General features: G+C 43.7%; 2 protein-coding genes across 2 annotated transcripts in view; one reads left to right on the top strand and one right to left on the bottom strand.

The window, feature by feature from the left end:
- Positions 1-1,247: 1,247 nt before the first annotated feature.
- Positions 1,248-16,228, top strand: ANAPC5 (anaphase promoting complex subunit 5). Its single transcript, XM_070950261.1, has 17 exons — positions 1,248-1,478; positions 3,020-3,099; positions 3,456-3,565; positions 3,883-4,078; positions 4,677-4,743; positions 5,573-5,674; positions 6,081-6,271; positions 6,591-6,672; positions 7,793-7,882; positions 8,012-8,193; positions 9,146-9,281; positions 10,270-10,344; positions 11,182-11,303; positions 12,454-12,561; positions 13,594-13,741; positions 14,799-14,961; positions 15,852-16,228. Exons 1-17 carry the CDS (start codon positions 1,248-1,250, stop codon positions 16,064-16,066), a joined length of 2,298 nt encoding a protein of 765 aa, XP_070806362.1. The 3' UTR covers positions 16,067-16,228.
- Positions 3,560-17,623, bottom strand: part of GPN3 (GPN-loop GTPase 3) — a 182,429-nt gene continuing 168,365 nt past the window's right edge. Inside the window, exon 9 of the transcript XR_011600803.1 lies at positions 3,560-3,577. The gene's annotated coding sequence lies outside the window, so the exon portion shown is untranslated. The remainder of the gene's footprint in view (positions 3,578-17,623) is intronic.

Below are 17,623 nucleotides of genomic sequence, written 5' to 3'. Positions count from 1 at the left end.
TAAAAAAAACCCTCATTTAGTGGGAGTTGAAGTCCACCCATCTTCAAGCTTCCAAGGTTCAGAAACACTGATTTATTGGGTTGTTTCCGCCCCCAGTTCCATTTTTTTTCCAGCTGCTCCCAAATTATAAATTATGAACTCATTAATAATATTAAACTAGTCCTTTAAAGTTCCAGCCCTGCAAAAAATATTTTAGAAACACAGTAGTTCTTTGGAAAACAGAAACTTGTCTTATGTTGGCAAAACTCTGTGCATGGTCACTCAGAAAAGCAGTTTTTAGAATCACGTCATATGGTGAGAACTGAGCAGGAAGCTTTTCTGGTCAGGAGATTATGCTGGAGAAGTAAGCCATTCTTATCTGCTATTCTTATCATTAAGTCTTCTTAAATTTACACCAAGGTCATTAGCATAGCAATTGGTAATATACAGACCTTTGCTTAATTGTGGAATAAACACTAATAAAACTAACTTTTAGTATTGAAATATAACATTTATGGATGTGCTGAATATGGAGGATGCTAGCAATATGTATATGTATATGTATATGTATATGTATATGTATATGTATATGTATATGTATATGTATATGTATATGTATATGTATATGTATGATTACAAAGTTACTGGTCTTGCATGAACATATTGGAAAAGACGCAAGCTTTCATGGTCTCCAGTAGAGGAGAATATTTGCAGGTCAAAGTAGATCTGTGGAATTCCTGGTGTCTCTGAGCTTGGTAGTTTGGTGGCAAACATTTCATTATTATATTAGATAGCACCATCAGTGCTGAGTTATCAGCTCATCACCCAATATTTCACACAGAACTCCTCCGCTAGGGAGTCCTACAAAAAAGAGATAGTATAGAAATTAAAAACAAAACAAAACTAGATATTTGTTCTAGTTAGGGTATTAGAACTAGATATGGTCTAGATATCTAGCTTTTCCTCAGAAATTTCACTCGTCTGGAACGGAATAGGGTCTACTGCTTGTGGCAGGGGGCTGGACTAGAAGACCTCCAAGATCCCTTCCAATTCTCATTCTGCAATTTCCCCCCTATTTCTTTTAAGCACAACGGAACTCTCGGCACCGCGCCTTTTGTTTCCGCTCCTACCCTGAACGTGACTCCCTCTTCAAGCTTCGTTCTCATTGGCTCAGGCCCGGCCCTCGCGCGCTTCCTCCGGCGTCGGCGATTGGCTGCTCCGCGACTCAGCGGCGGTTGCCCGGGTGACGGCTGCGGGTGCGCCTCCGTATGCGGTCCCCCATCGCGGACGGAGCCATGGCCAGCGTCCACGAGAGCCTCTACTTCAACCCCATGATGACCAACGGCGTGGTCCACGCCAACGTCTTCGGCATCAAGGACTGGGTCACCCCCTACAAGATGGCTCTGCTGGTGCTGATCCGGGAGCTGGGCCGGACAGGGCCGCAACTCAGCCTGCTGGAAAGGCGGCGTCTCAACCGGCTGCTGCTGCCCCTCTTGCAGGTGGTTGGGTGGGGGGCTGGAGGGGGAAAAAAGGGGAGGCCTGCATCCCTTTGGGGCCTTTTTGTGTGTGGGTGTGGCTGAGGGGGCACATTATTAGTTACATTTATTTGCCTTCTGTCCCAAAGGTGCTTTTTCAGGAGGCAATTGGACTTTCTTATTTTTTTTTTCCTTTGAAGACCTTTCGATTCTCATCCAAGAAGCTTCTTCAGCTCTGACTGGATGTTGGGGAATGGAAGGATTTATATTCCTTGCAAACAGCTGGTCACTTGCATCCTTTTAGAGCAGTGGTTCTCAACCTTCCTAATGCCGCGACCCTTTAATACAGTTCCTCATGTTGTGGTGACCCCCAACCATAAAATTATTCCTAAAACCATTGAAAATATGTGTTTTCCGATGGTCTTAGGCGACCCCTGTGAAAGGGTCTTTCGACCCCCAAAGGGGTCATGACCCACAGGTTGAGAACCACTGTTTTAGAGGGTGGTTGAAGCAATTCAATTCAGTTCAAATCTTTATTGTCAGTGCACAACATGTGTACAATGAGATTGGTTGAGCTCCCTCAGTGCACCCCCTCCCCAAAGCACCCCCTAAAATGATGCAAATGACCAGCTGTCTGCAAGGAATATAAATCCTTCCATTCCCCATTATCCTGTCAGAGCTGAAGAAGCTTCTTGGATGAGAAGTGAAACGTCTTCAAAAGAAAAAAACAAGGAAATCCAGCTGCCTCCTGAAAAAGCACCTTTGGGACAGCTATGACCTGGATGATTGAGAATCTATACAGACTTTTATTTGCTGCCTATTTCGCCTTGGGGCTGCTTTAGGCTGCTTACAACAATAAGAAAGAAGAAATAAAAAGAATGTACAGAAGTGTCGTCTCCTGTCCAAAATGCAGGAATTAGAAAGGGCAAAGTTATTAATTTAAATTTAAACGATTTTAAAACTTTAATAAAAGCAGAAGTAAAATAGAACAATAAAATAAAGGGTGAAAAGGAACACAATGAGAATACGACTTTAACAGCTTTTTCCTATCTCATTCGGGGCTTTGAAGGCGAGGTGGGGTTTTGAGGCCAGGCGGGGTTTCATTTATTTCTATTTACTTCGATAAATAAGTTGTAAATTTAATTTAATTATGAATTTGTAATTTAGAAGGTAGTGTACTCTGGGCAGTTGACGAGAAAAACACACAGTCCAAAAGAAGAAGAAAAAATTGTCTAACAACAAGCAAACAGTTTATAAATGCACTGTATGTTTATATTTTATATAAATGCAAAATATAAAATGGTGACTGGACCAAAATGAGTGTAATCTTTCAGGTTATGACAAACAGCCAGTAGCTTGTCCCTATACATGTAGAAATTTGGTTAAATTTGCACAGATATTGAACTAAATTTTGGTTGTTGGAATGGGCACATTAATCCAAAGTTTATTTTATGGTTCCATATTCAGTATGTATCTATCAATGGGATTAATTCAGGAAATCATATTTTGTGAATGGGTTGTGTGAAGACGGCCATTCTAACTGTTAGTGTTACTTCTTTATTTAGGGTCCTGATATGACACTGTCTCGTTTGATTCAAGCTATTGATGAATGCTGCCCCGAAATAGCAAATTCTGTTCAAACAAGGTAAGTGATTTTTTTCCCTTTTTGCATATTCCAGTTTGTTTCAATGGTGTCCATTCTTGTTTGCTTACCAAGCCTTGTTAGTGGGGTTAAATGTGCTTTGAAGGATGTAACTTTAATAAATTTCTCCAGGTTTTAGGTTCTTTCTCTGAAAAAGGAAGTTTGTTTTACAGGTTTGAAAATGTTTTTTTGGATGAAGAAACTTGTTAATCCTTTTTTGGGGTGTGGGAAGGTTGGTGCTACAATTTCAATTCTGATTTCAAAATACTTATTTATTAACATTCATCTTTTGGAGGAACTATAGTTCATGTGCTTTGTATACAGAACATTGTAGCATCATCTGTTGGTCTCACATACAGGATTAAGCTGATGGCAGAAGGTGAATTGAAAGATATGGAACAATTCTTTGATGATCTTTCAGACTCATTCAGTGGAAACGAACCAGAAGTTCACAAAACAAGTGTTGTAGGTAAAAAAAAACCTTAGTTACTTCATATCTTAAATTTTCATTCCTTGGCTAAAATCTAACTGCCTAAGCTGGTTTGTTTCAGTAAAACAAACTCAACTTAGTTTGTCATACTTAATTTTTACGGATTTGCAAAATCTTTTTGAGGCAAATAAATTTTTTGTCACTTGTTCTGTTTGGGGAAATGCTCCCTGTTGTGGTGGAAATGGGTATTACAAAACCTGGGGAAGATGAGGAGGTTTTATTGTATCGCATTGTTGAGCTGATAAGGCAGGAGATGGGCCAAGTCCACAACAACAGCCTCCTCCTTGCCTCTGCAGGCTTGTTTCTGCGCCACATGATCCTGGCCTATAATAAGCTCTCATTCAGCCAAGTCTACAAGCTTTACACGGCTCTCCAGCAGTACTTCCAAAATGAAGCAAAGAAAAGCAGGGGTGATGAGAGCGAAATGGAGTTGACACGTGGCGGAGAACCAGATGAAGAAATGGAGAAAGAAGAACTTGATGGACCATTCAGGTTATTATTTATTCATTTCTAGGAAATCCATATTTAGCCTCAATCTGTGAGGACTCTGACCAGCTTATTAAACAATAATACGATTAGGATAGGATAGGATAGGATAGGATAGGATAGAATAGAATAGAATAGAATAGAATAGAATAGAATAGAATAGAATAGAATAGAATAGAATAGAAGAATAGAATAGAATAGAATAGAATAGAATAGAATAGAATAGAATAGAATAGAATAGAATTCTTTATTGGCCAAGTGTGATTGGACACACAGGGAATTTGTCTTGGTGCATATGCTGTCAGTATACATAAAAGAAAAGATACATTCATCAAGAATCATAAGGTACAACACTTAATGATAGTCATAAGATACAAATTAGCATAGCTGGCTGGAGAATTCTGGAAATTGAAATCCACATGCCTTAAAGCTGCCAAGTTTGAAGACCTCTGCTCTAGTGTGACATCTGAGGCCTTCTGTTCTGGGGTTTGTTTAGGGGGGGTAGGAGGGTTGCCCTTTTTGAAACGAACTGCTGTCTTTGCTACTGTACTTTTGGGTCTTTTTATTTTCTGGAGAAATGTCATGATGGGTTCTCTCTTTGAAGGGAGGAAGAGATATCCTGCAATGGGCCCCTCTCACAGAAGCAAGCAGAATACTTCCTCTCCCAACAGGTATGTTAATTGGTAAGCTCAAGACAAACTGAGCATTTTGGTCCATGCCACTTCCCATCACAGCATACTTAATATATGGGAAGATGAACAGTGGGTGTGGAAGAGATTCTACAACTTGAGGACTAGAGTCTTGATATATCTGCAATTCCAAAAGGCAAGGTGTTTTATTGTAACAAATTTCCTACTATCTCTCTAAAAGAATATCTGCAGTTGATTGCGTAAGAATCAACTTTCCTTATACAATATATAAGGAAAGCTTCTCAACTTTGGCAGCTTGGAGATGTGTGGACTTCAACTCCCAGAATCCCTCCACAGCCAGCATGATGTCCACACACCTTCAAGTTGCTACAGTTGTAGAACACCGATATTAGCGGTGTTGATTACCGAAAGGTTTAATTTATATTGTCCCAGTAAATTTACATCTCTTTAACAGAATGGGATGCGGTGGCTCAGTGGCTAAGACGCTGAGCTTGTCGATCAAAAGGTCGGCAGTTCAGCCGTTCGAATCCCTGGTGCCGCGTAACCGGGTGAGCTCCCGTGACTTGTCCTAGCTTCTGCCAACCTAGCAGTTCGAAAGCACGTAAAAAATGCAAGTAGAAAAATAGGGACCACCTTTGGTGGGAAGGGAACAGCGTTCCGTGCACCTTTGGCGTTGAGTCATGCCGGCCACATGACCACGGAGACGTCTTTGGACAGCGCTGGCTCTTCGGCTTTGAAACAGAGATGAGCACCTGCCCCCTAGAGTTGGGAATGACTAGCACATATGTGTGAGGGGAAACTTTACCTTTAACAGAAACAAAATATTTATTTTTTTGAAATTTAATTCTAGGCCTCTTTGTTGAAAAATGATGAGACCAAAGCACTTTCTCCAGCATCTTTACAAAAGGAGTTGAACAACTTGTTAAAATTTAACCCGGATTTTGCTGAAGCGGTAAGTTAGATTAATTTGTTTTCTTAGGCCCCGCCTTATTGGGTGCATCCCATTGTGTTGGGCTAAGCTGCATGAATGCCAGGCAGGCAAGGCAGACTCAAGAGCTGCCAATTGATTGAGTTGGTGTTCTGATCCATGTAGTCCTCGATTTAGAACCACAGTTGGGCCCAGAACATCTGTTGTTAAGTGATATGGTCATTAAATGAGTCATGCCAAATTTTATGGCCATTTTTTTGCTGCGGTCAGCTTGCATGATGCATCAATCCCATGACTATGTATGTCATGTTCGAGAACCCACCCTATTATCCCGTCCACTTGTGATTAAGGACACAATTATTTAGTGCAAAGCCAGCATCCTCATATATGGCTCTGGCAGTTTATGCAAACCTGGCTTGTTTCTATCTAGCATTACCTGAGCTACTTAAACAGCCTTCGAGTCCAAGACGTCTTCAGCTCAACACACAGCCTCCTTCACTACTTCGACCGCTTGATTCTCACCGGGGCAGAAAGCAAAAGTAACGGGGACGAAGGTTACGGGCGAAGCCTCAGATACGCTGCTCTTAATTTGGCTGCGTTACACTGCCGCTTCGGTCACTAGTGAGTTGTTTTTAATCTACCTTCAGAAGCAGGCAGGGAACCTTGGCCTTTCCTGCCTCCTTGGTTTTCCTATCTTCTCAGCCGTGGGCTGGGATTTGGGCTGAATATATCTAATAGCCCCTAACCAAAAACCCCCCAATATAAATGGTAAATTGTTCTTTCTTTTGTGCGAAAAATGGTCATAAATCACTTTTTTCAATGATGTAATTTCAAACATTCATTAAACGAAGTCTTATAAGTCAAGGACTACCTTTATATTCTTAAGGGTCTACATATTATTCGAGCCTTAAAAGCGGCCATCTTTCCTCTTTGATTGCAGCCACCAGGCTGAGATGGCCTTGCAGGAAGCCATCCGGATTGCCCAGGAATCTAACGATCACGTCTGCCTGCAGCATTGCCTGGTAAGGCTTCGTTGCAGAAGATCTAAGATCCTCCTTGCCCCCGTTCTGTTCCAGCGCTTTGAGTCTAGATGGCAGCTGCCGTGAATCCGAGGGCCAAACACGCAAGTCTGACCAGTTTGAATCTAGCTTTGAAAAGAAAAGAAAAAACAAATTGGCCGTTTGAGCTTCCTTTCGCGGAATCATTTCTTTTTTAGTGCTACCCTGTTTCCCCCAAAATAAGACATCTCCTGATACTAAGTCCAATTGGACTTTTGAACGCATGGCCAATAAGGCCAAGCGCTTATTTCAGGGTTAAAAAAAAATATAAGACAGGGTCTTATTTTTGGGGAAACACGGTAGATAGATGATAGATAGATAGATAGATAGATAGATAGATAGATAGATAGATAGATATAACTGATAGATAGCTGATAGATAGATAGCAGAGAGAGAGATAACAGATAGATTAGATAGATGATAGATAGATAGATAGATAGATAGATAGATAGATAGATAGATAGATAGATAGATAGATAGATACCCTGTTTCCCCCAAAATAAGACATCTCCTGATAATAAGTCCAATTGGACTTTTGAGCGCATGGCAATAGGCCAAGCGCTTATTTCACGGTTCAAAAAATATATAAGACAGGGTCTTATTTTCGGGGAAACGCGGTAGATAGATAGATAGATAGATAGATAGATAGATAGATAGATAGATATAACAGATAGATAGATATAACTGATAGATAGCTGATAGATAGATAGCAGAGAGAGAGATAGCAGATAGATAGATTAGATAGATGATAGATAGATAGATAGATAGATAGATAGATAGATAGATAGATAGATATCCTGTTTCCCCCAAAATAAGACATCTCCTGATAATAAGCCTAATCGGGCTTTTGAGGGCAAGGCAATAAGGCCAAGCACTTATTTCAGGGTTCAAAAAAATATAAGACAGGGTCTTATTTTTGGGGAAACACGGTAGCAAGTCGGGTAGCAAAGATGCGTCTTCTGACTCTGAAATTCCTAATACTCGGGGGTCCATGGAGATCAGACTTCTGAGTGAAGGGACTTCTCGGTTCTTTGTAACAATCCTATTATTTGTCTCCTGTCACTTTTTTTTTTTTTTTTGCCAGAGTTGGCTGCACATCCTGGAACAGAAAAGATCGGATAGCTGCATACTTCTAGAGCACTCTGTGAAGAAAGCTGTATATTTTGGATTACCAGTACGTGTCAATCCCTTGGTCAATTTCTTTTTCTTTTTAAAGTCACTTTTCCCTGCTTGGCCCTTCTCTCTTTCGCTTGGGTTAGTAACAGCTTCCTCTTTTAAAACCGCTTCTCTCCTCCTCTCCTAGTATTTAGCCTCTCTGGGGATCCAGTCTTTGGTCCAGCAAAGAGCTTTGGCAGGAAAGACAGCCAACAAGCTAATGGATGCGTTGAAAGACTCCGACCTCTTACACTGGAAACACAGCTTGTCTGAACTGATTGATATTAGCATCGCCCAGAAGACGGCCATTTGGAGGCTGTACGGACGCAGGTACGTCGGGCAAGGCGGAAGGTCTGAGTCGGCATTAGGGATTCTTTGGAAGCTCAGAAAACCTTCCAGTCTGAAACTGTCAGGAAGCCGCAGTCAGGATTATTAATTAGATTCCTCTGAAATTAAAATTAAGAGCGCAAAAGTACTGACCCGGCTCCCAAACACGACAAACCCTCTGTAGTTAAATAAATGTTCTCTTTATTAGAAGTGCCAGCAGCCCCGGCAAAAAGTCTCTCTCTCTCTCACAGAGCAGGCTAACAAGTCTGTGCGGCCAGGAGATGAATAGTTGTCTGCCACACCTACTCATCTCCGCCCCCTGCCTTTGATCCCCAGAGCTAGGGTGGGGCTTCGCTAGCAGAGGTGGCTGTTCCGTCCCAAGGACCGGCCCATAGATTTCCATGCTCTCCTCTCCTCTGCCTTCTGCGCATCTGGGCATCAGGCACTGGACCCAGCTGTTCCACCTCTTCCTCATCAGCCACCTCCAGACCTGAGGGCTGTTGACTCTCCATCTGAGGGCTGACGGACGACCCAGGCTCTGCCCCCCCCTCTCTCTCTGACAGCTCCATTCCCTCTTCCCCCCTCGGAGCTCTCAGGCTGCCTTGAGGCTGGCCCTTCTTCCACGCCTCCTCCTCCTCTGATTTGTCTGCCGGAGGGGCTGGCGGCCGACAGGCCACAGCATTTAACTTAGCAAATCCCACGAACTGAATACGACCCCTAGCACACCTGGCGCACCTGCACACGAGGAAAAAAGTATAGAATACATTGTTCTGATTTCCATAACGGCCACCGCGGAATTAAGCTCTTGAATGGCGCAGTCTGTTTTTTTTTTTCTAAAGGTACTGAGAGCCTCTGTTCAGAATGGAATAAAAGGAACGGGCCAAGTGCCAAGGCTGTTATTCTTTGCCCATCTAGTTTTTTTTTTCTCTCTCTCTCTCTCTCTCTCTCGCCCTAGCACAATGGCGCTTCAACAGGCCCAGATGCTCTTGAGCATGAACAGCCTGGAGGCTGTGAACGTGGGCGTTCAGCAAAACAACACCGAGTCCTTCGCCGTGGTGCTGTGCCACTTGGCTGAGCTGCACGCAGAGCAGGTGGGTGGCACATTGCTGTGTGCCGAGATTCCCCGCGGTCGTCCTGTATGATCCTTGCGATAGTCCTGGCATGTGCCCTTCTTCATACGGCGGAAGAAGAGAGTTAGGTTTTTGGGGAATCACCCTGAGTCCCACCCCATCTGCCTCATCCGGATACATCCCTGCTCCCTTGCTCTACTCACCACTCAGTCACTCTAGAGGAGTGTTTTTCAACCTGTTATTCGTCTCGAATAAAATGCATTTCAAACAAACTCTTTGAAGAAAAAACTCCTTTTTATTGAGCACGACATCCTAACCTGAGTCCAAACGAAGCCAACACTGACGTCCAGCCCCAAAAGCCCCTCCCTTTCCGTTCCCCACTCCCCTGCACTCATTGGCCATCTTCCAAATCACTCTCCCCATATCTATTACTTAAGCTCCCAGGAATGTCCCCCCTCCCATCTCATCTCCTAGGGGATATTATCTTCAAGGAAAATAAGTAGGTGAGAAGTCAAGCGTCCTCTTGCCAGCTGCCCCCTCTTCTCCTTCTTATGTCAGCACTAGAGTAAATGCAGGTTGAAATGCTGACACTTGGCTACTTTTAAGATGTGCGGATTTCAATTCCCAGAATTCCCCAGCCAGCATGTCTGCAGGTGTCCGTACAACTTGTACTTGGAGAATCTGTTTATATGACACTTCAGCATCTCGCCTAAGTGATCCACGGAGCCCTAAAACAAAGCAACATCTGACCCAAGAACGAGACTTTTGAAAGTATTTAAAATAACTTTATTAAATGTACCTGATCATATATTAATTTTTTTTTTCAGGAAGTATTTTTTGGTAAGCTACCTACAGTCACACAAAAGTGAGATGGGTGCCCGTGTAAACGGAATGAAGGAATAAATAAAAGCACTTCTTCACATTGTATATTTTTTTTATTCTCTTTTAGTCTCTTAGCTTGGACATGAATTTCTACTCTTCTTTCCAATCTCACTTTTTTATACATCAGGGTTATTTCACCGCAGCCTCCGAGATTCTGAAGCATCTCAAAGAGAGATTTCCCACCAATAGTCAGCATGCCCAGGTGAGCTTCAGCAGTAAACCCAGAGAGGAAAATGCTGTCTGACTTTGATCTATTTTTTTATTTATTTTATTTTTTTTTAATTTGATTTATATTATATGCTGCCCTTCTCCGGAGACTCAGGGCGGCTTACAATGCGTTAAGCAATTTATGCGTTTGCATACAGAATCCTGTGAGTCGAATTATTAACGTTGCGCTGGCTGTTTGTTTCCAGAAGTACTTCTAAATAAATGCCAGATCTGGATTTTGTCGGACAAAAACAATGTTAAAGTGAGCTACAAAGACACTGAAAAGATTTAAATCTAAACCCAAACTATATTGGGTGAAGAGAATCCAAGACCTCAGTGCCTTCCGCCGTGCCCTTAAAACCTTCCTTTTCCAGCAAGCCGGGCTGGCCTAATTTTTTTAAGTGTTTTTAAGTGTTTTGTTTATCGTTTTTAATTAATGGGGCCAAATTTATATATACTTTTAATTGTATTTTAATATTTGTACTTGATGTTTTTACTTGGCTGTTCACCGCCCTGAGTCCTCAGGGAGAAGGGCGGTATACAAATTCAAAATAAAATAAATAAATAAATAAATAAAATAAATAAATATTAATGCATGAACCAGACTAACGTAGCCTGCTACTTTTTGGATGTGTTGGGATTACAAACCCCATCATCCTTGAGGCAACATGGTCCATTGCCGCAATTGAGGAGGATGGAAGTCCCAACACATCTGGGATGCCGCATGAATTGAGACAAACCGGATAGACAACAATACATGGTGGGGTGCGCAAGCTTCACAAAGACGTAAAAATCCACTTCTTTCTAAATCTTGTCCAATCCTCTTGCGCAGCTGTGGATGCTCTTTGATCAGAAAATCCAGTTTGATCGAGCCATGAACGACGGCCGGTACCACGTCGCCGACTCGCTGGTGGCTGGGATCACCGCTCTGAATACCTGCGAGGGGGTTTACAGGTGAGAGGTCACCAAACGGCAAAAATTAACAAACCTGTGTCTGTGTTGCTCTTGAGTCGTACATGTGAGCCGGTTCCCCAGCACCTGAAACGGCGATGAAATCCAGCAGGTTCTGACAGGTTCTGGAGAACCGGTAGTGGAAATTTTGAGTAGTTTGGAGAACCAGCAAATGCCATCTCTGGCTGGCTCCAAAGTGAGGTGGGAATGGAGATTTCACCTAGCCGGGCTGGCTTGATCCCATAGTTTTGGTTAATTTTAATTGATTTTAATTGGGTTTGTTTTAAATTGCGGCCAAAAATATTTAATTATTTTAAACTGTTTTTAAATTTTGTATGTTCTGTTTTATTCTGGCTGTTCACCGCCCTGAGTCCTGCTGGAGAAGGGCGGTATACAAATTAAAACAAACAAACAAACAAATAAATAAATAAATATCCTTCCCCCAGGAGGAGAGGGAATGGACATTTTGCAGTATCCTTCCTCCAGGAGGAGAGGGAATGGACATTTTGCAGTATCCTTCCCCTGGAATGGGGAGGGAATGGACATTTTGCAATATCCTTCCTCCAGGAGGAGAGGGAATGGACATTTTGCAGTATCCTTCCCCTGGAATGGGGTGGGAATGGACATTTTGCAATATTCTTCTGCTACGCCCACCAAGCCACGCCCAAAAAACCAGTAGAGAAAAATGTTAGATTTCACCTCTGATCTGAAATGCAGTCACGTGATCACGTGGAGGTGGGGGGCAGCTTTTTAAGATGGCTGGAAGCGTTTGACAGACCATAAAGTAACTTTTACAGGGCTGGTCGTTAAATAAGTCGTAAGTAAAGAACTGGGTGGAAAGCCGTATCAGTTTCGCGCTCGCCCATGCATTAATTTTTCTCCTGGGGGGTGGGTGGGTGGGTGGGCTGGGGTTCATTAAACACCTGGATGCTTGGTCCTGCTACGACCAAAATATTGTTTATTGTTTTGTTATATTTATTTGCCTACTATTTCGCCGTGAGGCTACTACTCTGGGCAGCTTGCAACAATAAAATGGGGGAAACAATGAGGAAAAAAATGTAGACAATAGCAAAGGAATAAAACAATACAAATAAACTAAGGCACATCGGCTGAGTGGTTAATACCTTTTCTGCACCTGGATTTGGTCTTTCAGGAAAGCAACTTTGCTTAAAGCCCAGAATCAGATGTCCAAGGCCCACAAACTCCTGGAAAAACTCTTGATCCACTGCCATAAAACCAAAAACACCGAGATGGTCATCAGGTAAGGGACACCGTTTCTCGCCAAAAGTGGCCCACGGTTTAGGGTGGCCTTTCTGGGCTCTCTACCTGTGCTCTCTTCAGCCCCTGAGAGTACATGGAGTCCTCAACGTACGACCACAGCTGAGCCCAAAGTTTCTGTTCTCGGTTTACGATCTTTCTCGCCGCAGTCGTTAAGTTAGCAACCCGCTTTGTTCAGTGAACCCGGCTTCCCCGTTGACTTGGCTTGTCGGGAGGTCGCAAAAAAAGGGGATCACGTGATCCCCTTGGGCCACGGCAACCGTCGTAAGTACGAGTCAATTGCCAGGGCGTCTGCATTTTGACCACATAATCACGGGAATGGTGCCAATGGTCACAAGTTTGAAAAACAAATCACAAGTCACTGTTTTTTTCCACTGCCGTTGTAACTTCGAACGGTCGCTAAACGAACGGTTGTACGTCGAGGACTACCTGTACAGGAGAGAGAGAGAGAGAGAGAGCAAAATCTGCAGGAGGCTGGTGTTTATTCCCGAGTGCTAATAATGTTAAAAACTTTGTCTAAATCAGAGGTCTTCAAACTCGGCAGCTTTAAGACTTGTGGACTTCAACTCCCAGAATTCTCCAGCCAGCTGGCTGGAGAATTCTGGGAGTTGAAGTCCACAAGTCTTAAAGCTGCCAAGTTTGAAGACCTCTCGTCTAAATCATTGCCCAAAGCAGGAGAAGTCGATACCCTTTAACGGTTTAAAAGCATCCTTAGCGCTTTTTGGGTCCTCCCTCTCTGCTTCGGGTTGCGCGCCAGGTGTAATCAAACACAAAAATATGTGCTTGCTTACTCCTTTGCTCACAGCTCGTAGTTGTAAGGCAGCCCAGCTGCAAACAACACTGAGTGGCCAACCAAGTGCGAAAACACTCCAGAAACGCCCAGGGGTTCATGTTGAAACCTCCAGAGAAGGTGCTTAAAAGCGTCTTGAGAATGTAAGATCGAGAGAACTCCTGAGAGAGTTATTTTTTCCTCGGATCTCTCAAATTTCCTCATTTCTCTTCCTTCTGGGTTTAGCGTCCTGCTCTCCATTGCCGAGCTGTATTGGCAGTCTCTGTGCCACACCATCGCTTTGCCCATCCTGCTGCAGGCTCTGGCCCTGGCGAGGGAATACCGCCTGCAGTACTTGGCTTCGGAAACCATCCTCAATTTGGCTTTTGCCCAGGTACCACTCTGCTCCTTCTCTGCTCCTTCTTGCTCCTGGAAGGGGATGGGACCCTTTCTGCAAAGCTTGTAGACCCCAGATATATCCCAAGTATAGGGGGTTAAGCTGGTTGGGTATAGAATAAACTACAACTGGCTGGCATCTGAAATACTTAGCCAGGAGGGGTCCTTGGTGCTCTCTGAGCTCGCTTGTTTTCTTGCAGACGTTTCATGACCCAACTAGGTAACATGATCAGTGTTAGAAGGGAGTGGGGTTTGCAGAGAGGAGGAGGAAGAGGACTGTGGAATTTGCTTGTTTTCTTGCATTTCAGTTCCCTTTTTGGCTGGCTGATTGTCTCTTTTGCATAGTCTATAGATGTTCATGTCTGTGTGTCTATTGATGGCTAACTTGTCGGCTTCTAGAAATTCCCCAACATTTTTGGAGATGGCCTGGTCTAGGATGGTCTAGGGTTACCTAGCCATAAACCATGGCTTTATAAGATACAATTCAACCCCACTTTGGCTTCAGGGAGGGTGCACCATCAGTTGCATAGGGGCAGACATTGTGGGGTGTCCGTCTTCCCACCTCCTGCATGCTCAAATTCTTTTAAAATAGGTGTCAGGGTTCCAACAGATGCCCTAATTAAATCATGAGCCTCAAGCCAAGCTTCAAAAGAAATCCAGTCATTTATTAGGAGCTTCATGTCGGCACGTTCCAAGTGAAGCCAATTCTGACCCCCGTAATTTACCCAATCTTGATCCTCTTTCCCCCCTCCCTCCAGGATGTGTCATCAGTCACATTTGCCAACAGAGCAATTTCGCGGGTTGTAAAGATCACTCCCCTCCGGCCGCTGTGGGTAACCCTGGGAGACAGCCTTGAGAGAGAGATATCTGGAATGTGCTTTTGTTTTTGGCTGCTGTGCTGCTTCGCCGTTTTCCCATCCCCCTTGCCTATGGCAACTCGAGAGCAGGCCAGGGATGCTTTGCGAGTTGACAATAGGTTTGCCGCCAAGGAGTTGGCTAAGGAAGAGGAAGAAGCCAGGAAGTGACCGTTGCCGTTGTGTTTGCTTCTTTTCCAGCTCATCCTGGGGATTCCCGAGCAAGCCCTCAGCATTCTGCACATGGCCATAGAGCCCATCCTGGCCCACGGGGCCGTGCTGGACAAAGGAGCCGCGATGTTTTTGGTGGCCAAGTGCCAGGTTGCTTCTGCGGCCTCTTATGAACCCGCCAAGAAGGCAGAAGGTAGTTCTCCACAACCGTAGACGTCCTTGGAAGATCTCAGGGCAACGTCGTGGTTGCTCTTCGACAAAACAGGCAGACCTAAATGGGTGTTTCTGCCAGCCTGGCTCCCTTGCCTGGGGCTTCCAAAAAAGCAAAAATGAGTAGCCATTGGCGGCCCTTCCCTGAATTTCCCTATTCCCACCCTCCTTTTGTGCGTATGGGCTTTTGAGTCAGCGTTGACTCGTGCCGGCTGCCTAAAGTAATCCCTGGTTGTTTCTTTAGGGCTGCCATTGCCTCTTTCTTAGGACTAAGAGGGAGGGGCTGGCTCAATTCACCCCGCTGTCTTTCGTGCCGAGCGTGGGACTATAGCAACAACCTCCCAGTTTCTAAGTATTTTGGTGCTTTTAACCACTACACCAGACTGGCTGTGTAGTGCAGAGTAACCACTACACAATTTGGCTGCTGGGTAGGCATCTGTTGAAATACCCATTTTGAAAAGGGGACGGAGCTAGTTGAAAACCTCTGACTTTTCTTTCTCTCTCTCTCTCTCTCTCTCTCCTCTCCTTCCTTCCTTCCTCTCTCTCTCTCTCTCTCTCTCTTTCTTTCTTTCTTTCTTTCTTTCTTTCTTTCTTTCTTTCTTTCTTTCTTTTTCTTTCTCTCTCTCTCTCTCCTCTCCCCTCTCCTTCCTTCCTTCCTCTCTCTCTCTCTCTCTCTTTCTTTCTTTCTTTCTTTTTCTTTCTCTCTCTCTCTCTCTCTCTCTCTCCTCTCCCCTCTCCTTCCTTCCTTCTTTCCTTTCTTTCTGTCTTTTTTCTGTCTTTTTTCTTTCTTTCTCTTTCTGTCTTTTTTTTGTCTTTCTGTCTTTCTCTTTCTCCTTCTCTCTCTCTCTCTCTCTCTCTCTCTTTATCCTGCAGCCCTGGAAGCAGCTATCCTAAACTTGAACGAAGCCAAAACCTATTTTGCAAAAGTGGATTGCAAAGAACAGCTGCGGGACGTCCTGTATCTGCAAGCCAGGCTCTTCCACAGCCTGGGTAAGACCCAAGAGAGAAACCAGTGCGCCATGCTCTTCCGGCAGCTTCATCTGGAATTCCCCGCCCGGGGGGTCCCCCTGATCAGTACTTTTAAATGAGGCCTCTGAGCAAAGGAATCCAGTCCTTGGGGAAAGCCAGCGGAGCCACTAAAACAGAACGAGATGGGTAGACCATCTCTCTGCGGTTCTTCCTCCTCTCGTTCTTATGGGTCTCTCACCCCCTGCCATGTTCAGTCTTTGGAAATGCCAATAAATTGGTCTGTGGGCGGTGCCCAGAGGCGTGCTTGTGCTCAGATGCCTTTCACTTGTCTGTTCTCGCCGGTTGAGGCCCACCGACCCATCCTGATGAAAGGGGGAATTTCTTGCCGCGGATTCACAGTTAACGTCTTTGCCACATGTGAACCACTGGAGGTAATCCTCGATTTACGACCACAACTGAGCTCAAAATTTCTGTTGCTAAGCGAGAAAAAAAATTTTTAACGATCTTTTTTGCCACCGTTGTTTAAGTGAATCACTGTAGTTATTCAGTCACTCACGCCGTTGTTGAGTGAATCCGGCTTCCCTGTCAATTTTGCTCGTCAGAAGGCCACTAAAGGGGATCACGTGACCTGAGGCTATCGCGACTGTCATAAATACAAGCCAGTTGCTAGATTAGCTGAAATGTCTAAAAATATGTCTAGCAAATGTTGGAAATGTAATTTAAAAAAATGGGCACATTTTATCATATGTGGTGGACATGTCTCAAAGCAAAAAAACTTTGGACAAAGATACACAAATGGTTAGAAAAGATGATAGGGAAACTTATTATAAACCTGAATTGTTTTTAATTAGGTATAATATCAGAAAAACTTGATAAGAAAAATTAATAGTACATGTCTTAACAGCAGCGAGGATTATTTCCGCACAATACTGGAAAAATGAAGATATACTGCAAGATGAAGAAATAAGATACTAGATTGTGCAGAAATGGATAAATTAACATTGAAAATTAAGCAGAAAAGAGGACGTAGAATATTATAAAACATGGAATTTATTTTACCAATGTTTGGAAAAAAGGGGTGGAGATTAAAAATATAATCAGAATGGTTAAGCAAATTAAATACCCAGACAACACGATGTTTATAAAGCACTAAGAAATGTATGTAATAGAAAAAACAATAAAAATGAAGGAATAAATAAATAAATAAGAGTCAGTTGCCAAGCATCTGAATTTTGATTGCATGACTGCGGGGATGCCGCAATGGTCATAAGTGTGAAAAACGGCCAGAAGTCACTTTTTTCAGTGCCATTGTAACAGCCAGATTCACTTAACAACCACGTGGCTAAGAGAACAATTGCAGCGATTCCCTTAAGAAATGAGGCAAGAAAAGAAAAAATCATCCCGTAGGACGAAACTCGTAAATTTTTGCTCGGCAACGTAAATTCCGGGCTCAGTTGTGGCCATATGTCGAGAACTACCAGCATTGTCGTGGTGGCGCAGTGGTTAAGAGTGCAGTACTGCAGGCTGCTTCTGCTGATCACCGACTGCCGGCAGTTTGGCAGATCGAATCTCACCAGGCTCAAGGTTGACTCAGCCTTCCGTCCTTCCGAGGTGGGTGAAATGAGGAGACCCAGATGGTTGGCAAGAGGCTGACTTTGTAAACGGGTTAGAGACGG

Source organism: Pituophis catenifer, unplaced genomic scaffold, assembly GCF_029215685.1.
Source record: "Pituophis catenifer annectens isolate HBS135680 unplaced genomic scaffold, rPitCat1.0.hap2 SCAF_10, whole genome shotgun sequence".
NCBI classification, from domain to species: domain Eukaryota; kingdom Metazoa; phylum Chordata; class Lepidosauria; order Squamata; family Colubridae; genus Pituophis; species Pituophis catenifer.
Note: the sequence above shows the minus strand (reverse complement) of the source record. Positions and strands in the feature narration are given on the sequence as shown.

Coding starts and splice junctions, on each gene's coding strand:
- ANAPC5 (XM_070950261.1), top strand. CDS start 1,248: ATGCGGTCCCCCATCGCGGACGGAGCCATGGCCAGCGTCCACGAGAGC. Junction 9,282..10,269: donor CTGAGCTGCACGCAGAGCAG/GTGGGTGGCACA, acceptor TTTATACATCAG/GGTTATTTCACCGCAGCCTC. Junction 14,962..15,851: donor ACCCGCCAAGAAGGCAGAAG/GTAGTTCTCCAC, acceptor TTTATCCTGCAG/CCCTGGAAGCAGCTATCCTA.